This window comes from Sminthopsis crassicaudata, chromosome 2 (assembly GCF_048593235.1).
Source record: "Sminthopsis crassicaudata isolate SCR6 chromosome 2, ASM4859323v1, whole genome shotgun sequence".
In the NCBI taxonomy this organism is placed as follows: domain Eukaryota; kingdom Metazoa; phylum Chordata; class Mammalia; order Dasyuromorphia; family Dasyuridae; genus Sminthopsis; species Sminthopsis crassicaudata.
This window is the reverse complement of record NC_133618.1, coordinates 314551134-314570199: the sequence shown is the minus strand read 5'-3', so window position 1 is coordinate 314570199 and position 19066 is coordinate 314551134. Positions and strand designations below refer to the sequence as shown.

The 19066-nt window shown below is 39.8% G+C and overlaps 2 protein-coding genes across 4 annotated transcripts; one reads left to right on the top strand and one right to left on the bottom strand.

Moving 5' to 3' along the window:
* Positions 1-5434: 5434 nt before the first annotated feature.
* On the bottom strand, positions 5435-16417 carry NPC2 (NPC intracellular cholesterol transporter 2). Its single transcript, XM_074290032.1, has 4 exons — positions 16109-16417; positions 9551-9658; positions 7149-7321; positions 5435-6240 (listed from the first exon to the last, which is right to left on the bottom strand). Exons 1-4 carry the CDS (start codon positions 16191-16193, stop codon positions 6157-6159), a joined length of 450 nt encoding a protein of 149 aa, XP_074146133.1. The 5' UTR covers positions 16194-16417; the 3' UTR covers positions 5435-6156.
* A 113-nt stretch (positions 16418-16530) lies between these two features.
* ISCA2 (iron-sulfur cluster assembly 2) lies at positions 16531-18342 on the top strand. 3 transcript variants are annotated; one of them, XM_074290028.1, is made up of 4 exons: positions 16531-16689; positions 16852-17035; positions 17505-17620; positions 17770-18342. In XM_074290028.1, the coding sequence occupies exons 1-4, from the start codon at positions 16607-16609 to the stop codon at positions 17942-17944; spliced, it is 558 nt and encodes a 185-aa protein (XP_074146129.1). In that variant the 5' UTR covers positions 16531-16606; the 3' UTR covers positions 17945-18342. The 3 variants fall into 3 exon arrangements, with proteins under 3 accessions (XP_074146129.1, XP_074146130.1, XP_074146131.1); XM_074290029.1 differs by having other exon boundaries at positions 16535-16689; positions 16855-17035; XM_074290030.1 differs by having other exon boundaries at positions 16537-16685; positions 16855-17035.
* Positions 18343-19066: the final 724 nt, after the last annotated feature.

The window sequence follows — 19066 nt, the reverse complement described above, 5'->3', positions numbered from 1 at the left end:
TACATATATATATAATTATATAAAATATATATATATTTATATAATATATAAATACATTATATATATATTATATAATATATGTATTATATATTATATATATAAATAGCCCCCTATAATAAAATATAATAAAAGGGGCATAACTGGAGTCCATTCTTTGCAGAATGCCCAACCATGGCACCCTTACGCTGGTCATGTGAAGGGTTTCTGCCCACCGGACCTGTAGCTTCGGTGCCCTCTTATCTCTACCTTCAATTTTACTAACTAAATTTTACTTCCAAACCCCACAATAAACCTCTTTTATCAATTTAGGTTTTGGGGTCTGTAAATTCCTTTACAGAGGACTCTTGTGCCGCTACTAGACCTCATTTAACTTTGTAACCTTGTGCCTGATGAGAGAAAGGAAAGGCAGAAGCCCGTCTGTCAGCACAAAGATAGTAAGATAATCCCATGAGGCGCAGTGTCCCTTGTAAATGAATTTACAGGCCCAAAAACCTAGATTGATAAATAAAAGGTTTATTGTAGAAATTTGGAAGTAAAACTCAGTTAGAAAGATGCCAGGGCCAAAGGTGGCTGCTGGGTGGGCAGGAACCCTTACATGACCAGAAGAATACCATGTATGGGGGGGGGGGAAGGGAGGGAAAGGGCTCCTGCAAAGAGAGAGCTCCAGCTTGGCTCTTTTATACCTAGAAGGGGATTTGTGGGCAGTACCCCAAGTTCTGGCAGGCTTTTCAGTTAGCTCAGATCCTGTGGGGGCTGGGAAAACCCAAGCCAGCTCAGATCCCATAGGGGCTGGGCCCAGATATTCAACCATAGAGGTCAGGAAATGAGAAAGGAACGTTAAGGGCAGCTAGGTGGCGCAGTGGATGGAGCACCAGCCTTGATTTCAGGAGGACCTGAGTTCAAATCTGGTCTCAGACACTTAACACTTACTAGCTGTGTGACCCGGGGCAAGTCACTTAACCCCAGCCTCAGAAAAAAAAAAAAAAAGAAAAAAGAAAGGAATCTTAAAGGGACCTCAAACCCTATCACGTCGAATCCAAAGGGGTTGCAAGGGAGCTCTATTTGACTCCTGAACCTGCCACTAGACCTCAATTAAACCTAATTTCATTTAGATACTCCTTATTTAATTCTCATCAAAATGAGCAGAACCAAGAGAGCAAAGTACAGTAACAACCAGGATTATGTGATGATCAACTGTGATGGATTTGGCTCTTTTCAACAATTTGGTGATTCAAGGCAATTCCAATAAACTTTGGATGGAAAATGCCATCTGCATATAGAGACTGAATGTGGATCAAAGTATAGTATTTTCACCTTTTTGTTGATTTGTTTGTTTTTCATGGGTTTTTTCCTCTTTTGGTCTGATTTTTTCTTGTACAACATGATAAACATGGAAATATGTTTAAAAGGATTATACATATTTATTCTATATCAGATTGTTTGCTATCTTGGGGAGGGGGAAAGTAAGAGAGGGAGAAAATTTTGGAACACAAAGTCTTATAAAAATGAGTTGAAAATTATGTGTATTTGGAAAAATAAAATACTACTGAAAAATTTTAAAAAGTAGTTTAAGCTATAAAAAGCTAATTATTAGCAGTGGAAAGTGTTAAAAATTGCCTTTATATGTAATTGGAAAAAATAAAATACTATTAAAGATACTATTGACTATCTGAAATGGGCAGGGAGAGGTATACTTAGGATAACTATTATCATTTAAGAAAGAGAATATATTAATAAAAAGCTTTTAAAAAAAGATGTGAAGAAAGCCTTTCATAAACTTTAACATCTATTATTATGCAGATATAATTTATTACTATTGACAAAGTTAAGAACTGACTACACAACAAAAAATGCTACTGCAAGTAAAAGTAAACACTGATAGACTTAGAATGAATAAAATAGTTAAAAAGCATTTATTAAGTATTTACTACTTGCCAGGCCAGAGGCTGAGCAGTACTAACACAGATACCAAACTAAGAGAGTTACTGCCCTCAAGAAACAAGACAACACAAGTATTCAAATGGAAGGGAAAGAAGGAGGTATCTGGGGAGTCAGTATGGTGACAATACTCAGAGAAGCAAAATGACATTTTTTTTTTTAAAGCAACAGTGACTATAGTAGTTATGGATTTGATTGCCAAACTTAGAGCAAAAAGTGAAAGTGGGAGCTGTCAAATGAATTGGGTGGACTGTTGAATGAGATATGAAATATGGTCTGATATGGTAACCTGGGGCTAGTGAGAGTTAGTGAGGTAGCTGACTTTGAGGTGAGGAAGACCTAAATTCAAATTTAGATTCTGATGCTCACTAGGTATAAGATCATAGTAAGTCACTTAATGTTTAAATCTGTTCCCTATAAAATAGGGTTAATTATACTTGTCATGCCTACCTTACAAGGTTACAAACCTTCATTCATGGTAAAGTACTTTGCAAACTCTGAAGCCATCTATAAACATTTGTTATTTTGAAGTTCATGGAAGATACAGTGCTTGATTTGGAATCAAGATGGGCTTGAATCCCGTTTCATATAACTAGTTGCATGACCATGGTAAAATCAGTTAACCAGAGAGTCTGTAAAATGTAGATAATAATAATAAAGGTAGTCCTTCTCACAGGGTTGTTGTGAGCCTCTAATGTTGTTTATGTAAATGGCTTTGCAAATCTTGGTGTCACTTGTCATTACTCTTTGTAATGTGCGAATTAGGACCCTGGATACCTTAGAATCAGCTGGAGTCAGGTTAAGCAAAAGTCTTTATTCTTGATCTTTTGGGTCGAGTCAGGGGAATAGATATAGGAATCTCCACACTTCCTTTCTCTCTCCACAAAGAATGATCTCGCTCGTCCTACTCCACCCTCCAATGCCTCCTTTCATTCACTGTATACACCCACAGATTGAGCCAGCACAGGATGGTGGACTGCATCATTCTCCAAGCAATTGCTAAGAGTATTGTCCAATTGGTAATTAGCCTCAAGTTCTTGGACTCAGTGCAATTCAGTTTTCAGCCCTTTACAACTCTTAATAATAGCATTTACAAGGACCCTGTAAAAAGAAAACAATACTTGCATCATCATCATCTTTAACTCAGCCTGGAGCCAGATTGAGCTATATCTTGCATCTTGTCTCCATCTTCCAAATTGCAAACAGAAAAGCTCCTCCTTCACATTCTCTTTCTATATAAATCTCAAGACACTTTGGGGATATTGGGAATGATTGAAAACAGGGGAGGTCCTGCTTTCTTTGGGATGAGTTTTATGCAGGAAAAAAAGGAATGTGTCTAAGAAGGCTACCCTCATGGCTTAATACAGAAGCAGAAAATATGAGCAACTGACTCAGAAAGAGCTTGACTTTTTTCTTATCCAAATAGATCAAGAATCTGAGTTTCTTAGTGCTTCAGTGACTCAAAAGGGCTTCAATGAACTTTCTGTTCAAAGAGAGACCTTTCTGAGAAATCTTACCCTTACTGATCCTCCCCTAGCTTATTGAAGCTTGCCTCACAGTAAGTAGTCTTGGAAGGTTGATAAACAGTCAAGAACATAAAATCAAGAGGAAAGGAATTCAGAAGTCCCTTAGCCCAACCCTTTCATTTTGTGGAAATAGCACAAAGTAGTTTAGATTACTTGCCCAAAAGACACACTGCACACAGCCTAGTGAACACCAAAGGCAACATTGAATCCACATTCTTACTCCAAAGTCAATAGTTCTCTCATACTAGCACCCTGCCTCTTAAAATCATTAATTGAACTTTTCTTCACTTGCAGCCTCTGCCTCTGGGACTCCTCCCTCTGACTGAAGATGGATATGGGGACGTCCTTCTAGAACCTCCACTTAAGGCATCTGAGTTAGTCATCTCTTCATTTCCAACTTCTCTAAACTGTGGGCCAAGGTACATTTTGTCCTCTTTACTTTTCAACTTCCTTTTCTGTTACTAATCCCTTTAAGGGAGGGAACATTCCAACTGCTTATCATATTGCCCCTCATGTAGCACAATTTTAATAAATGATAATTTCCTCCACTTCCATTCTACTGAAGGTAGAGAAAGAGATCAAAGGAATACAAAATTAGGAACAGTCTAGTGCTGAAAGGAGGTAAAAAATGACAAAGAATCCTTTGGGTAGAGTGAAAAGCCAAAAAAAAAAAAAAAAAAAAAAGGAATCTGGCAGATTCATGGGGCTTAAGCCTGCTGGAGGGAGAAGAGGAAGAAGGAGAGTTCCTAATAAGACTGTCATTGTAACTATCCTTCCTCTAGAATAATCTGATGTTTGTCTTCCAAAAGATTTTTATTCTGCTCATCCTGAGTTTTGCTCTTGAGTTTGAACACTAAATGGAATTTGAAACTGATTTATGGCTTCGGTTTCAGATGTAATAAAATGCGAAACTATTCTTGACATGTTGCTGTCCCCTGGTGGTCTTAACTGGTATCTTTATAAGATACTCAAAACCAAAAGCTGATGAGAGATGAAATGAGGTTTCCTATTCAGGAACAAATTTAACAAATAAGAATTGTTTTAGTTAACTTTCAAAAAGACAGGTTTCCTACACTTTACTACTCAGTGTCCTCCTCCCCTCATTCTTTGATCTAATAACATTGGCCTTTCTTTAACAAGGTATTTTCTCTGGCTGTGCCCAACTTTCTGGGATGCTCTCTCATCTCCTTGTGGTTTCTTTCAAATCCCAATTAAAATCCCACTTTCTATAGACAGTATTAATGTCCTCTTCCTTCTATGATAATTATTCCCTACTTAGCCTGTATATAGCTTGTTTATACATATTAATTTGTTAGGTATATCCCTCATTACACTGTGAATAGCAGACTATTTTGCCTTTCTCTGCATCTCCAGGATTTAGCAAAGTACCTGGAAGAGAGCAAGGACTAAACAAATGCACATTGGCCAGATTTAATTTCCTCATTTGGAAAGTAAAGATGACTTTTGTTACTTCAAGAGTACATTTGAGGTAGCTAGTGGCACAAATATTCTGAATTCAGGAAGACCAGAGTTCAAATATAGGTTCAGACACTTTGTGGATCACTTAACTTCTATTTGCCTCAGTTTCTTCATAAATTTATGAACCTTACCTCTTCTTGGGACAGTTTGAATTGTTAAGAAAATTTTCCCTGACGTGAGCCTGAATTTTCCTCTTTTAAACACAGACTCCTGCTTCTTCCCTCTAAGGCCAAAGAGGGCAAGTTTAATCCCTTACACAAAACAGCCCTTCAAAAATTTAAAGATGATTAGCATGTTCCTCCAGTCATCTAGTAAAAAAATCTCATTGTCCCTAACCAATCCCCATATGGCATGCTCTCAAAGTCATTTACCATCCCAATTCTCTTGCTCTGGAGGCTCTAAGCTTTCCTCTCTGACCCCCATACAACCAGAGCCTCCAGATGGCATTTTATCTGAAAAGCATAAGTTGGAGAGATCCTAAACAGGAGAGGAAAGATTTATAAAGACTTTATTCAAAGGTATTTCCAGGCACATTAAAGTTTGCAAGTTAATGAGGTTAAAAAAAGATAGATTTAGCTGATATGTACTGTGGTGCATTCATCACAAAGTAGTACCCCCCAAAAAAAAATCATCCATTTGTTCAGTAAAAGCCATGTATGGCAGAATTAAAGCAGAAACATTTGACACTGACTAAGACCAATAGCTACTCATCCGTGCGGAGCTCATAGCAACTGAGATCTTTGGTAGAAGGAGGCAGATAACACTCACGCACTGACAGACATAAGAATGGGGTCAAAGCGTAGTGACACAAGATGTTAGACCAGAATGCGAGGCACTTAGATTGAAAAACTGAAGAGATTTAATATCCCACCCTGCATCACCAGTTTGGAATGAAGTCCCTTGACCCAATGCCAACTTCCTGGATTGTCTCTAAACAGCCTTCCCTAAGGTTAGCCTCTTCTCCGGCCTCCCCATGCCAATTGCAGAGAAGGCTGAGGACAGTCCAAACTTGCCCTATCTGGGCTCACGTGGCATAGCTGTATAGTTCTTGATCTTGCAGTGGGCAGAGTCTGGATGTGTAGAGCAGCACACTGGAAATCCCCTTCTTAAGGCACCGAGCTTGTTTCAGGTTTCATCCTTTCCCAGTAACCAACTTCCCACCCTCACCCCCTCTCATCCTGAGACAAACACTGACAGAGTGCAGCTCATCAGCTTATACAATTTGTACGGGGATTTTCCAGCAAAACACGATCTCTGAGTTGTCATCTATAAGCTCCCACTGCACCACCAACTTGATCTAGAGAAAAGAACAGGATAAAGGAAAATGAAATGGTGACCAGAACTCTTTCCAGGATCACCTGTGCCTCTTCCACTTTGGACATGAGTTATGAGGTTGATAACTAGCATTTAGACAACACTATGTGCCATATACACTTTACAATTAACTCATTTGATTCTCACAACCCTTGGAGGTGTTATTTTCAATCTCATTTCATAGATTTGGAAACAGGCAAATAAGCAGGATTACACAGCTATTAAGTGTCTGAGAAAGGATTTGAACACAAGTCTTCTTGACTCCAAGCCTGATTTATCTATGTTGGTCCTCAGATGCCAGATATCTGGTCCTTGGGGTGCAAATGGTACTTCTAAAGCCAAGACTATGCTTTTAATTTTTACATAAACCAGCAAATTTTAGTCTGTGCTGTGGGTACAGACTGCATCCCAATCCCTGTATATACCATTGGGCATGCATGTATCAAACCAAGTCAGAATGCATAGACCTACTAGTGCAAGTCCATTATTTCTTTTGAAAAAGCATTTCAAACAAAGTACATCCTCTCCTGACAATAAGTCTTCAACCTTTGTACATAAATACTTGATTTAAAATGAAACAGTGAGGACAGATAGGCTGTAATGTTCTTAAACCAACTACCAATTGTTATGGAGGAGTTATGTGGAGGAGTTATGGTTTTAGCAGCAGAGAAAATTCTCACCAAGAAAAAAACATGGAAGTATCATTATGTTCAGACTAATCACTAGGATGTTATGTAAATGGAAAAAAAGGGACTTGCTCCATACCCATTACTACAATTTCTGAGCATCAGAAAATCTCTTCCTTCTTCAGGGTCTTGCTACAGTATCATAATACACATATAAGAAATCCACCCACTGCCCCAACAGAATCGATTCCTGAATGTCACTTACAGCGGGATATTCATTCTTCACTGGTAGTTTGTTCAAATAGTTATAGGTATTGCCTTTTTCAATGGGACAGTCTATGCCGCTCTTACACCCATCAGGCTGAGGAATAGGGAAAGGTACTGGCATTCCCAATATAATGCCATGCACTGCAGCTGTGGTGTTCTGAGACCAGACATCTGTACAAGAAACAAAACCAGATTGGAAGTGATGGCCACATGACCAACTTGGACCCCAGTGGTTAACATCAGTAACCTTTAGGAAATCAATGCAATGGTGTCTTTTGCTGAGGACATGCTTTCCCATCTTCTTTAGTCCCTCTGAGGGAATTTCCATGTTCACTCTCCCCACTCCCCAAATGTGGGGTCAAGTTACATTTATTCAGGGTTACAGCTAGCAATAGCTAGTAGCTTTAACTATAGCTTGCTGTTTGTTACATGGATGCATTTTTCCCAGAAAAGATGAATGGCACAATTAATTAACCTTTAATCTAAGTACCTAATCTGCAATATACTGTCAAAGCTCAGAGGATTTAACTGAATTTAAAGATTATGTGTAAATGGTATAGAGGAGCCCCAATGGGTCTCCTGTAAAGCTCAATAAATAACCCTAGCTCAAATCTGCAGTTTTTACCAATTCAAGTCTTCTGGACTTTGATTTCTTAAGCCTTGTGGAGTCTACTTCAAAGCAAAAACTCTTGTTTTACCAGACAGGTCCCTGCTCCAAGTGCAATAATTCAACATTTATTTATCATCTACTGGAGATTATCAGTCAGAGGACTTGATTCCAATTCCCCTCTGCAACCTCCTACATCTCTATGACCTTTAGTAGTTAACTGCCCTTCCAGATCTGTTTTCTCATCTGTAAAATAGGCTCTTGGCATGCCTTTTAGCTCTAGTTCTATAAATCTGAATTTACAAAAATAAAAGTCCCTGCCCTCATAAAACTTTTCAGGAGGATTCAGGAGTCAGACTTTTGAAAAATCTCTATTCTATATAATTGGAAATATTATGGTCTATATAGCTATCACAAGTTTAAAACTGGAATGAATCTTGAGGTCATTTAGTCTAACTCACTCCTTTCACAGATCAGGAAACAGAGACCCAGAGGAGGAATATTCTGAAAGGAAACCAAATCGCTCCCTTCAAACCTTAAGGGAGATAGCATAGGCTCCTGAACTCAGTGCTTCTAGCCCAGGTCCTGCAACCATACTCAGAAAGTAACAATTTTCAGTGGGATGACAGGAAAGCCAATGCCTTACAATCTACTTTGCCATTAAACACTGAGTACTATAGAATTTTCCCATCTAATTTGCACAGAAACCTTCTATAAAAAGATGAACTCTTGGGCAGCAGATTGTTTTACTCTTCTGCTTGTATCATCAATGCTTTGCATATAGTATGCTCTTAATAAATGTTTTTTCTTTCATTCATGTATCCATCCATCCAAAACAACACATACAATATCTGTCTTCAACTTTTTGAAGGGTTGTCATATAAAAAAGGGATCAGATTTATTCTACTGGATTCTAATACACAAAACTAGAATAAATTGGCAAAAGGTAGAGAGGCATTCTAATTGGCATAAAATGGAATGCCCTGGCCATTGGAAGTGTTTAAGAATCAGAAGACTACTGGTCAGAGATCCTATAATAATAAAGACTAGGACTTAGACTCAAGTCCCTTTCAACTTTCAAAAATACGAATATCCTGGAAGATGGAGCCCTGCTTAGACTTTGAAGTGCCACATGCTTAGGTCAATTACATTCTTCCTTCCCATGTTCTCAGCCTGTTCCTTTTAAAAGAGGCAGAAAATTATCATGGAAAGACCAATTTAGATTTAAAAGCAAAAAACACTAGAAATAAGCTAAGTACCCAATGACTTAGTACAATGGTTGTATAAATTATAGTATATAGAACTAATGAAAAATTGTGGAGACTATGGAAATGACAAATATGAATAATTCAAACAAATATGGAAAACATACGAAATGATACAATTTAATAGGTATGACTCATTTTACCCCATCATTAAGCAACAAGCATACCTAGCTTTTAGAGATTGTTGTATTTGAATGATTTGAACATATATAGTGAGAAACTAAATTTTTCTAATCTATTGGATTAGACTTAAAAATAAAATATGATGTAACTTCTTCCTCTTAAGGTACTTTCAAGGAAATAGATGAATGAAGGGAAGCAAGGGGTAGAGGGTATAGATTCAAGTGCCAAGTGACCTTGGAGCCTTTTAAGTCTCAACCTGTTTGAGCTTTGGTTTCTTTATCTACAAAATAGAAGATGATAGTATTTGTATTACCTAATTTATAATGTTGTTTGGAGACTTAACTAAGAATGAAAGCCTTGTTATCAAATTCTAATTACGTTATAACAAGTACTTTTTTGACTTACTACTGATGAAGGTGACATTGACACTGTAGGATGCTCCTTTATGCAATTTGCAGGGCTGAACTGAGCAGGGAGACACTGCTACCTCTTTTATTTCTCCAGCAGTAGAACCTGGAAAAGAAGTAGAAGGTAACAAAATAGTAATGAAAATAAAAAAACGAAATACCTAACAAAGTAGAAAGTTCTTGTTACAGAAGCTCTCTCTCCCCACCTCATCTCAGTTAATAATGATGAGACTAATTTGTGGGAATTACCATTCCCTCAATATTTGAATTTTTAATCCTCAAATGTCTTTTTTGCTGATTTTTTTTAATTGTAAAGAGTTATTTCTAGTTTTGAAATCTCCCTTACCATTTTACATATGAATAGGAGAGCAAACTAAGCTATTTGCATTTAGACCTGGACAAAATTCATCCCCCAAACTGGCCTACCAGTAAGCTTCAACATTTCCTGGGATGGCAAGTAGTACTAAGAATATAGGAAAAAACTAGCTAAGACAATCTGTAATCATTGCCCTGGCTTTTCAAGAGTGAATCTAGAGTAAGACTGCTAACAGAGTAGAAGAGAACTGTCTACAGAGATAGATCTGTCTTGAGCCTCTGCCACTGAGCTTATATTTCTCAAGTTTACATGGGGAAAATACATAAAAAAAGACTTATGAACTCCTACTACAGTTAAGTTGAAAAAAATCTGCTGTCTTCAAAATCATAGGATATTAATGTTTCCAATTATAGTGGATAACCTCATTATTTCCAAGGACTGATTAGTGGGAGAGAAGGACAAATGATAAGGTTTTTGTTTCTCTACGAGGAAGTTCTGGCCTGAATTATTTCTGCTGCTTTTTTTTTTTGTTTAGCTGTCAAGTTAAAAATTAAGCCCCCTTTTCTCATATGGAAATGAACTACATTTAATAGCAAATATAGTAAGGGTATCTTATCAGTTTAGAGAGGTATGGTATATCCGCCCCCCTCCCCCTTGTCTCCACTGCCATTTTCACTTGGTACAAGCCTATCTAATCTTAGGAAGATTTCTGTCATTTCAGTCCTAGCCAACTCTTCATGACCCCACCTGGAGTCTTCTTACTGGAATGGTTTGCCTTCTCTATCTTATTGAAGTGAATGACATACTATTCTTTGCAAAGCCCATTCACATATACAGAAGTAGCCTTAGTAGGCTCTGAATTTCACTAGTATAATCCATCAGGGAGAAATTATTAGTTGCTCAATACTGATGAAAATAGTGCCAGCACCAAGAAATCAGATATCTCAAGTATTTTAATGTTTACAAAAGCAAAAATTTAAACAACTGTGCTAACTATCACTGTATCTACTTGCACTTTTCAGTACTTAAAAAAAAAGAGTTGTACAACTTGTAAATATTGCAAAACTGAGGTAGTTTGCTTAACTTTTACCTTTAAGGGAAAATTTTCTTCAGAAGGTTGGAAGAGTCCTCAAAAATCCTTTTGATGTAAAGGGAGAGAAAGATAGAGAACAGGAAACAAGGAAACACACACAAACACAAAAAATGAAGTAGGAAAGGAAGGGCAGGAAAGCCCTAACGAATGAATGCAAATAAATGGAGTGGGGAAAGAATGTTATTTCCCAATTCAAAAGTCAATCCCATTAAATTTTGCCACACCTAGAAATAATCCTTCACCTAATTTAGCTATTTGTATGAAAAAGTTCTCCTCTTATTTACAAGTTTCCTTCAAACAAGTCAGAATAGTTTGACTCATTTTTCTTCAAACTTCTTTATATTACTAATAAACAAGACTATGGTAGTTTTAGAACTAGATCATGTATGGTTCAGACATGCTTGGTCCCTCCATCAGGTATCTAAAAACTTTCTTTTAAATTTAAAAACTGGGAAAGTGAAATAAAAGTTACTTCTAATCTTTTATTCTTTAGTGTTTTCTGCAGTTTCAACCCTTCTGATCATTCAGCTTTTCACGTAGGAAAGGTGAAATCAATATGGTTAGAGAACTAAAACTAAATACAATGACCTATTTTAAGTATAAAGTATGAATTAAGTATTTTTAGTATGAAGACTTCACCTAAAGTATTCCCATAAACTAGTAATGTTTTTTATTTCTATGGTGATTTAAGATTTATAAAGTAAACTTCTCTAATTTGATCCTCAAAAGCCTGAGCAAATAGGCACCATTAATTTGGGGTTTTTGATTGTTTTCTGTTTTTACCAAGGACCAAAATGACATTATGCTACTGTCAAGTTATGTGTCCAACTGTAGCTGATTAGCTCGGAATTCTCTGCCACAGGTCAGATACAAATAGTCCATATGAACATTTGTGTTATGGGCCAGAACTCAACGTGAAACAAAGGATTCTCATAAGGTATTAAGTCAGTGGAATTGATAGGGACAAGTTATTTAATTTAGTATGGTTCAGTATGATTGATTTAATCCTACAAGATGTTATGGGCTAGAACTAAAAACAAGGTACAGTGGAATTGAGACAATGGTTAAATCTAGTTTAGCATTGATTTAATCCTCTAACAAATAATGGTTTCCTAGTGATATAAATGATTGGTGTATACTCAGTGTAGAAGATATAAGCTAGAAGCTCTCAGGGCCAGAAGAGACAAAACACATAGAAGCTCTCAGAAGCTGAGACAAACTCATTCCATCTTCCACCTTTGTTGTGGCTGGAGGCTTAGCACACACCCTTGGAATTTGGAGAGATTCAGAGGCCAGAAAAGAAGGCAAGAGCTCAAGCTCTGGGAACCAAGACTACAGATGTCCTCCAAGAAAGCTAGCTGAAGCCCCAGGAAAAGAGACAAGACTTTGAAAAAGATACTAAAGGATTTGGACTTTTAAAAAATGAGATGAAAATTTGTTCATAAGACTGATACAGGACTTCAAAACTTGCAGGAATCATTTTTGGACTATTTCTAGAACTTGTGTAATTCCTCATGTTGATTCATGTTATTTGTTATATCACTACTAGACAAGAGCAGGAGGGGGAGGATCCAGATAAACTGGGTGAAAAGGATGAAAAATCAGATAAGAATGGAATTAAGTACAATTTTGAGTGTGGTACTTCGTAGCAGGAGAAATTAGGGCTTTCCATATCCCCTGACCTACTTCCCTCAATTAACCCTTCCTGGGTGGAGGGAGAAGGAAAAGGGGGAGAGGTAGTGACAAAATCAGTACCACCTATGAAGTAGCCTATGACAAGATTATAAAAGGCACTGGTTAAAGCAAAAAATGAAGGACAGGATATATCTGATTTAATAAATGCATACCCTGTGATTAAAGAGTTTCGACTCTTCAGGTCAACAAAGGAGAAGATATACTCCTTTTGATCTAGAAAGACCTAAAACCCTATGTCTCAGAATGTAGATTGACCCAGGGAAATGAGAGGCAGGGCCCAGCTCCAAGACCTCAATCAAAAAACAGGTGGGGCAGGAGGTTTAGACCCAGAAAGTTTTTAGAAGTGGAGGACTCTGATGTGATCAATCAGCAAAAAAAGTAATCAGGTGGAAAAATAGGATTACATGACCTATCAGCCAAAAACTAATCAGATAGTAGAAAGGGATTACAATTGGAAAGAATATAGGTTTTATTAACCCAACAGAAAGGCAGTGTCCAGTGAGAGCAGCTCCAATGTAATTGCCAAGTGATTTAGAAAGTTGTAAAATAGCAGGGACTAGATAAGGGTTAACTGCTTGGGATTAAGGGTTTGCTTGTATCTTTACAGATGGAGAAAGAATCAGGTGGATGTGCCAAGGAGCACCTGGAGAGAGACAGAAAGAGATAAATCTCAAAACAAAGGAGAAGACCTAAAAAAACATCTGACACTGAAAGACTTATGAGACTTTTAAATCAGCAGGAATCATTGGATTCCTTGAGATGAAAAATTGTTCATAAGACTGACTTCAAAACTTGCAGGAATCATTTTTGGACTATTTCTAGGACTTATGGACATGTATAATTCCTCATGTTGATTCATGTTATTTGTTACATCACTACTAGCCTGTGTTATATTACTATGTGCTTATGTAATTATGTGTAATATCTCTCATATTGATATTACATATATGTTTCAAATGAGATACTTCAGAAACCTGCTAATCTGGTTTGATTCCCATTTTCCTTTGGTTTTCATCTCCCTTTTATGGTGTTTTCACCCCTTTTGAGCAGCGAGGGAAGGCGTGATCACCTCTTTTTTTGGGATTCTCAACTCCTTGAGAAGTCAGGGAGGTCATGACCACCTATGTTCTAAAAACATGAAATCAGGAGATGTTATGGGCCAGAACTCTGAACTTGAAACAAAGGATTTTTACAAGATTTTTTTACACTTTGCTAGAGACAATAGTTATCTAATTTAGTATAGTTCAGTATGATTGATTTAATCCTACCAAGGAGATGTTATGGGCCAGAACTTGAAACAAAGTACTAAGTGGAATTGAGGAGACAATGGTTAAATCTAGTTTAGCACTGATTTAATCCTACAACAAATAATGATTTCCTAGTGATATAATGATTGGTGTGTGCTCAGTGTAGAGGATATAAGCTAGAAGCTCTCAGGGCCAGAAGAGACAAACACATAGCTCTCAGAAGCTGAGACAAACTCATTCCATCTTCCACCTTTGTTGTGGCTGGAGGATAAAGCACAAACCCTTGGAATTTGGAGAGATTCAGAGGCCAGAAAAGAAGGCAGGAGCTCAAGCTCTGGGAACCAAGACTACAGATGTCCTCCAAGAAAGCTAGCCGAAGCCCCAGGAAAAGAGACAAGACTTTGAAAGAGATAAAGGATTTGGATAAAATAACCCCTAGTTACTCATATGGTGATCACTGAACTGAAACGAAGACTGCCTCCAGAGAACCCAAGAAAACCTCAACAAAGAACATTACATTTTAGAGAGAATATTACACATTTGGCGTAGCTTCTCTAATTTTGTGAATTTCAAGTTTCCTTTGGGCTGATTCACTTCTGCTTTGCATCTTCTCTAAGGAGATCAATCTATGCTAGAAGTCCTGTGCCACTGTTTATTAATCTCTTTTACAGATGAGGAAACAGAGCTGAACTTTATTCAGAGCTTTATTCAAATTTAGCAATTCTAAAATCAAAATCTAGTACTCTATTCAGTGAACCAATGATAAATCAATCAATTGACATTTATTGAGCAACCTAGAATGTGACAGTGATCATGCTAAGGCTAGGAAATACAAAGAGGCAAAAGACAGTCTCTGATCAAGGAACTTATCAGGGGCTGAACCAGGCTCAGAAGACACAAGTACCAAGAATGAAACAATATATGGAAAGAGAAGTGAATAACCAGAACACAATAAAATAAGATAAAAAGAATTCTACTTTTTGCTTTTACTTCCACATTGCTAGCAACAGTGCATAAATGGAGAAGTAAAATTAGTCATAGGATCATATGATCATTTTAAAGCTGGAAAAGATTTCCAGAGTCCTCCAGAAATTTCATAAAGGAGACTAAGGAATAGTCAAATAAAAGGCACTCAGGCTCTTTGGATTAAAAACCAGGCTATTTTCTTTCCAGGATAGAAAGGGAAGACACTATATATCAGTCAGGACCAACCCGCTGTAGGGTTGGGTGTTGGGTTGGGAGCTAAGGAGACTAGTAGCATCAAGATCCTAAAGAGGAAGGGGGAGAGGGGCTTCAAGGGGAGCTATCACTCTCCCCCCCATTCACAGACAATGGGAGATGAGAGGCAGAGGCAGAGACATTGTTTAACTTGTTGTCATGGAAAACCTTAGTTCAAATTCTGCACTTAAAGATGCTAGCTTGCAATGTTTGTGGCAGCCAGAAACTGGAAACTGAGTGGATGCCCAGCAGTTGGAGATTGGCTGAATAATTGCGGCATATGAATATTATGGAATATTATGGTTCTGTAAATGACCAGCAGGATTAATTCAGAAAGGCCTGGAGAGACTTATATGAACTGATGCTGAGTGAAATGAGGAGGACCAGGAGATCATGCTTATAATTATTACTACCTTAGGTTTACTAAGTAATTTTCTCTCAGTAGCTTGGTACTATCGTACCCATTTTACAGATAAAGACAATGAGGTAAGTGGGATAGAGAAGGGTTTCTTAAGCTTTTCCCACGCCCGATCCCTTTGGGCCAAAGACATTTTTTGCACCACCCCAGATATAACGATATAAGAGAGCTAAAACCCAGACACTTGCTGATAACAAATCTTAATTTTGGGATCCCCACAGGGAGCCTCCAAGTACATTTTAAGGAGCACGTCTGGAGTCGGAAAGACTTTTATTCAAACCTGACCTCAGACACTAGCTGTGTGACCCTGGGCAAGTCATTTAGCTTGCTTGCCTCAGTTTCCTCATCTGTAAAATGAGCTGGAGCAGGAAACAGCTAACCATTCCTGGTTTCCAAAAAAACTCCAAAAGAGTCACGGAGAGTCGGATAGGGCTGAAAACAACGAAAATGAGAAGGAAGAGTGAGGGGAAAGGGCTTGGCCTGGAGCCAGTAAATCAGAGCAGATAGAGCGGGTCCTACCGCAGAAGTTTAAGGTCTCAGGGCCCGACCCAGCCCAGCCCGGTACTTACCACAGTCCACAAAGTGGACCGGCTCGGCCAGTACGGCCACCCCGAGGGTTAGGAAAAGCAGCACGGAGGCGCAGAACGAGGCCATCGTGCTGAGAGGAAGAGCACGGGAAAAGAGGAAGAGACTCCAAGCCGAAGGCCGGACAGTCACCAGATAAGCCCAATGGGCGGGGCCCAAGTCAAAGAGCCGGCCCACGTGGGCCAAGGCCACGCCACTCCCCCACCCCCCAACTCGCCCAGTGCTCCGGAGTCATGTGCCTGGCCCCGCCCCCGAGGAGGCCCTTTTCTGTATCCAACTTCAAATCTTGACTAATAAAGTTTTTCAAGTTTTGAAAATATTCACCCTTCCCCCCCACCGGCTTTGTTTTGTCCGTCCTTGCTTCCGGCATGCGGACCAATCGCATCCTCGCCTCTTCCTTCTTGCTCCTATAGACTCTGGGGGGCGGAGTCTCCGCTCTCTCGGGCTCCCTAGCTAAGTGTGGGCTTTCTGAGGGAAGAAAAATGGCGGCACTGGCGATATCGCCCCGGGGATGGGCACTAACGGTTCTGGGCCTGAGAACGATGAACTCCCGGCTGAGGGGCAGGTACCGGGCGGGGAGGAAGACACCCTACGTCCCCTGCCCGGAGCGGGGCGGATGAGGGAGGGACGCGGGCCGGTAGGCCCCTCGGGAGCTCTTCCCCCATCCTCAGCCGAAGGGAGGGAGCCCATCTCTGCGCCTGCGGTCACCCTCCTCTCTGCCCCCCAGCAGGCTCCTTCACGCCTCCCCACGCCCGCTGCTGATGGCACCCGCGGCACTCCCGCAGGTGGGCAACTCCACTCGCTGGGAATCGTCCACCACCCCCTCCTCTTCCTCCTCCTCTCCTCCCTCTCAGACGCCGGGCTCCGAGTCAGGCGAAGGTCAGATCCGCCTCACTGACAGCTGCGTGAAGGTAGGCGTGGGGGGAGGGGGGAGCGCCCGCCAGTCCCACCTCCCTTTTCTGGCTCCCTCCGAAGTCTCACCTCCCCGAGACCTCCTGGCCCTTAGTGCCTCCATCCTGACCGTCTCCCCAACCGTAATCCTGTTTCATGTGGTCTCCCGCCGTAAAAGCGGGGCTTGTCTTTTCCATTTCTGCCCCGTCACTTAGCACCGTGCTGATCGACCCAGAGCAAGGAGGCAGGAGGCATTTATTATGCGCCTAGTGTGTGTCAGTCTGTGTGTAAGTGTTGGAAATGCAGAGGGGAGAAGGGGGGCGATGGTCCCCTCAAACTTTTTAAAGGGGGACTATGGGAGGGCCGGACTGTAGTAAAGACAAAAGCTCACACCGTCTCCGCCCCTCAGCCCATTTGCCATAACCCGCAGGCCCACAAAGAAACCCCTGCTCCAGGGCTGCTCCTGAATGCTCCCTTTTTCCCTCCCAGAGACTTCTGGAAGTCACAGAAGGGGCAGAGTTCCTCCGGCTGCAGGTGGAGGGAGGTGGATGCTCCGGATTCCAGTACAAATTCTCTCTGGACACAGTTATCAATCCCGATGACAGGCAAGAAAAAAGGGGGAATTGAGTGGCAGAGCCAAGAGGGCCTTGAAGACAGGAAGTGGGGATGGCTGTCTACATTTCTGGGACCTGGGAATAAATATGTACTGGGAACTTCTGATGTTTTCACTAATCGCTTCTTTATGTTTCCCCAGGGTGTTTGAGCAGGGCGGGGCCCGCGTGGTGGTTGACACTGATAGCTTGGCCTTCGTCAAAGGGGCCCTGGTGGACTACTGCCAAGAACTGATCCGAAGTTCATTCCAAGTGCTGAACAACCCTCAGGCCCAGCAGGGATGTTCTTGTGGGACTTCATTCTCCGTCAAATTATAATGTGTGAAATGAAGGATCCAGAGACTGCCTTTTCCCCCAACTTCAGTTCCATTTAAACCTTAGAATTCCAGAGCTTTCTCCCTTGCTATATTACTTGCTCAATTTCCTTTTCATCAGCCTTGAAGTTCTACATCCTGTCACTCCATCAAAATATCTACTTTTCTTTGTCAGTGTCAGTACATCCCATGTGACACTGGCCTCATCATTAAGCAGAAATTTTTCAAGCTCCCCCAGTTATTGGTTCAGCACCAGTGGCCTGAAGGCTAAGACTTAAGTCAGGAGACTTTGGCCCCAACTTCCAAAATGCAGAGATGACAGCCCTGGCCTTCAGAGCTGTTTGTATATATGTGTGTGTTGTTAGTATATATAGTATATAAAGTATCTATTTTTAAAGAAAATCTATTACTCATTCAATCTTTTGACTCAGAAGTAAGTGTTGCCTGTGTATAATGATTCTGAAAACTGGAAGGTGAAGAAGAGGGAAGGATGGTTTGGAAAAAAGCTTGGGACTTTTCTTCCTCCCCCTCATTCCTGTCAGCTGATTTTTTTCTTTGCTGAGAAGAATTTAAAATCAGTTTTGTATAACTGCTTCTTGACATAAGCTTATTATTTCCCTGGAGCTCAGTCCCCCTTCTCCTATTTAACAGCATAAAAGGAAGCATAAGATATATTAGTTCCAAATTTCTCATGGTATTGTGTTAGATTCCTTAATCATATGAAAAGTAGCTTCCCAGATAGAGTAGCGCAAAGTTAGATACTGAATCTTTAACAATTTTTTATTCATTAATGGTTAAGGTTTGCCTCTGTGTAGGAATAATGCAGTTTCAACTTAGAGGAAAATTTGTAGCATCATAAGCAGTGGGATATTTTCTGAGTCAATGAAAGAAAAGATTTTTAAGTGTCAACTTCTGTGTTATGTCACAGTCACTAAGTACTAAGTTCATAACATTTTGGGGTACTCTGCAAAGCAATAAAATATAATTGGTCATTAGGGGGAAAAGGAGAAGAGAACTTGATTTCAAAAGTGGGAAAAGAATAAAAGTTCTTAAACTAAGGAAGTGATATTAATTCCCTGAGCAGATGCTAGATTAGACAAATCAGTCTCAGTTTGAATGTAAAATG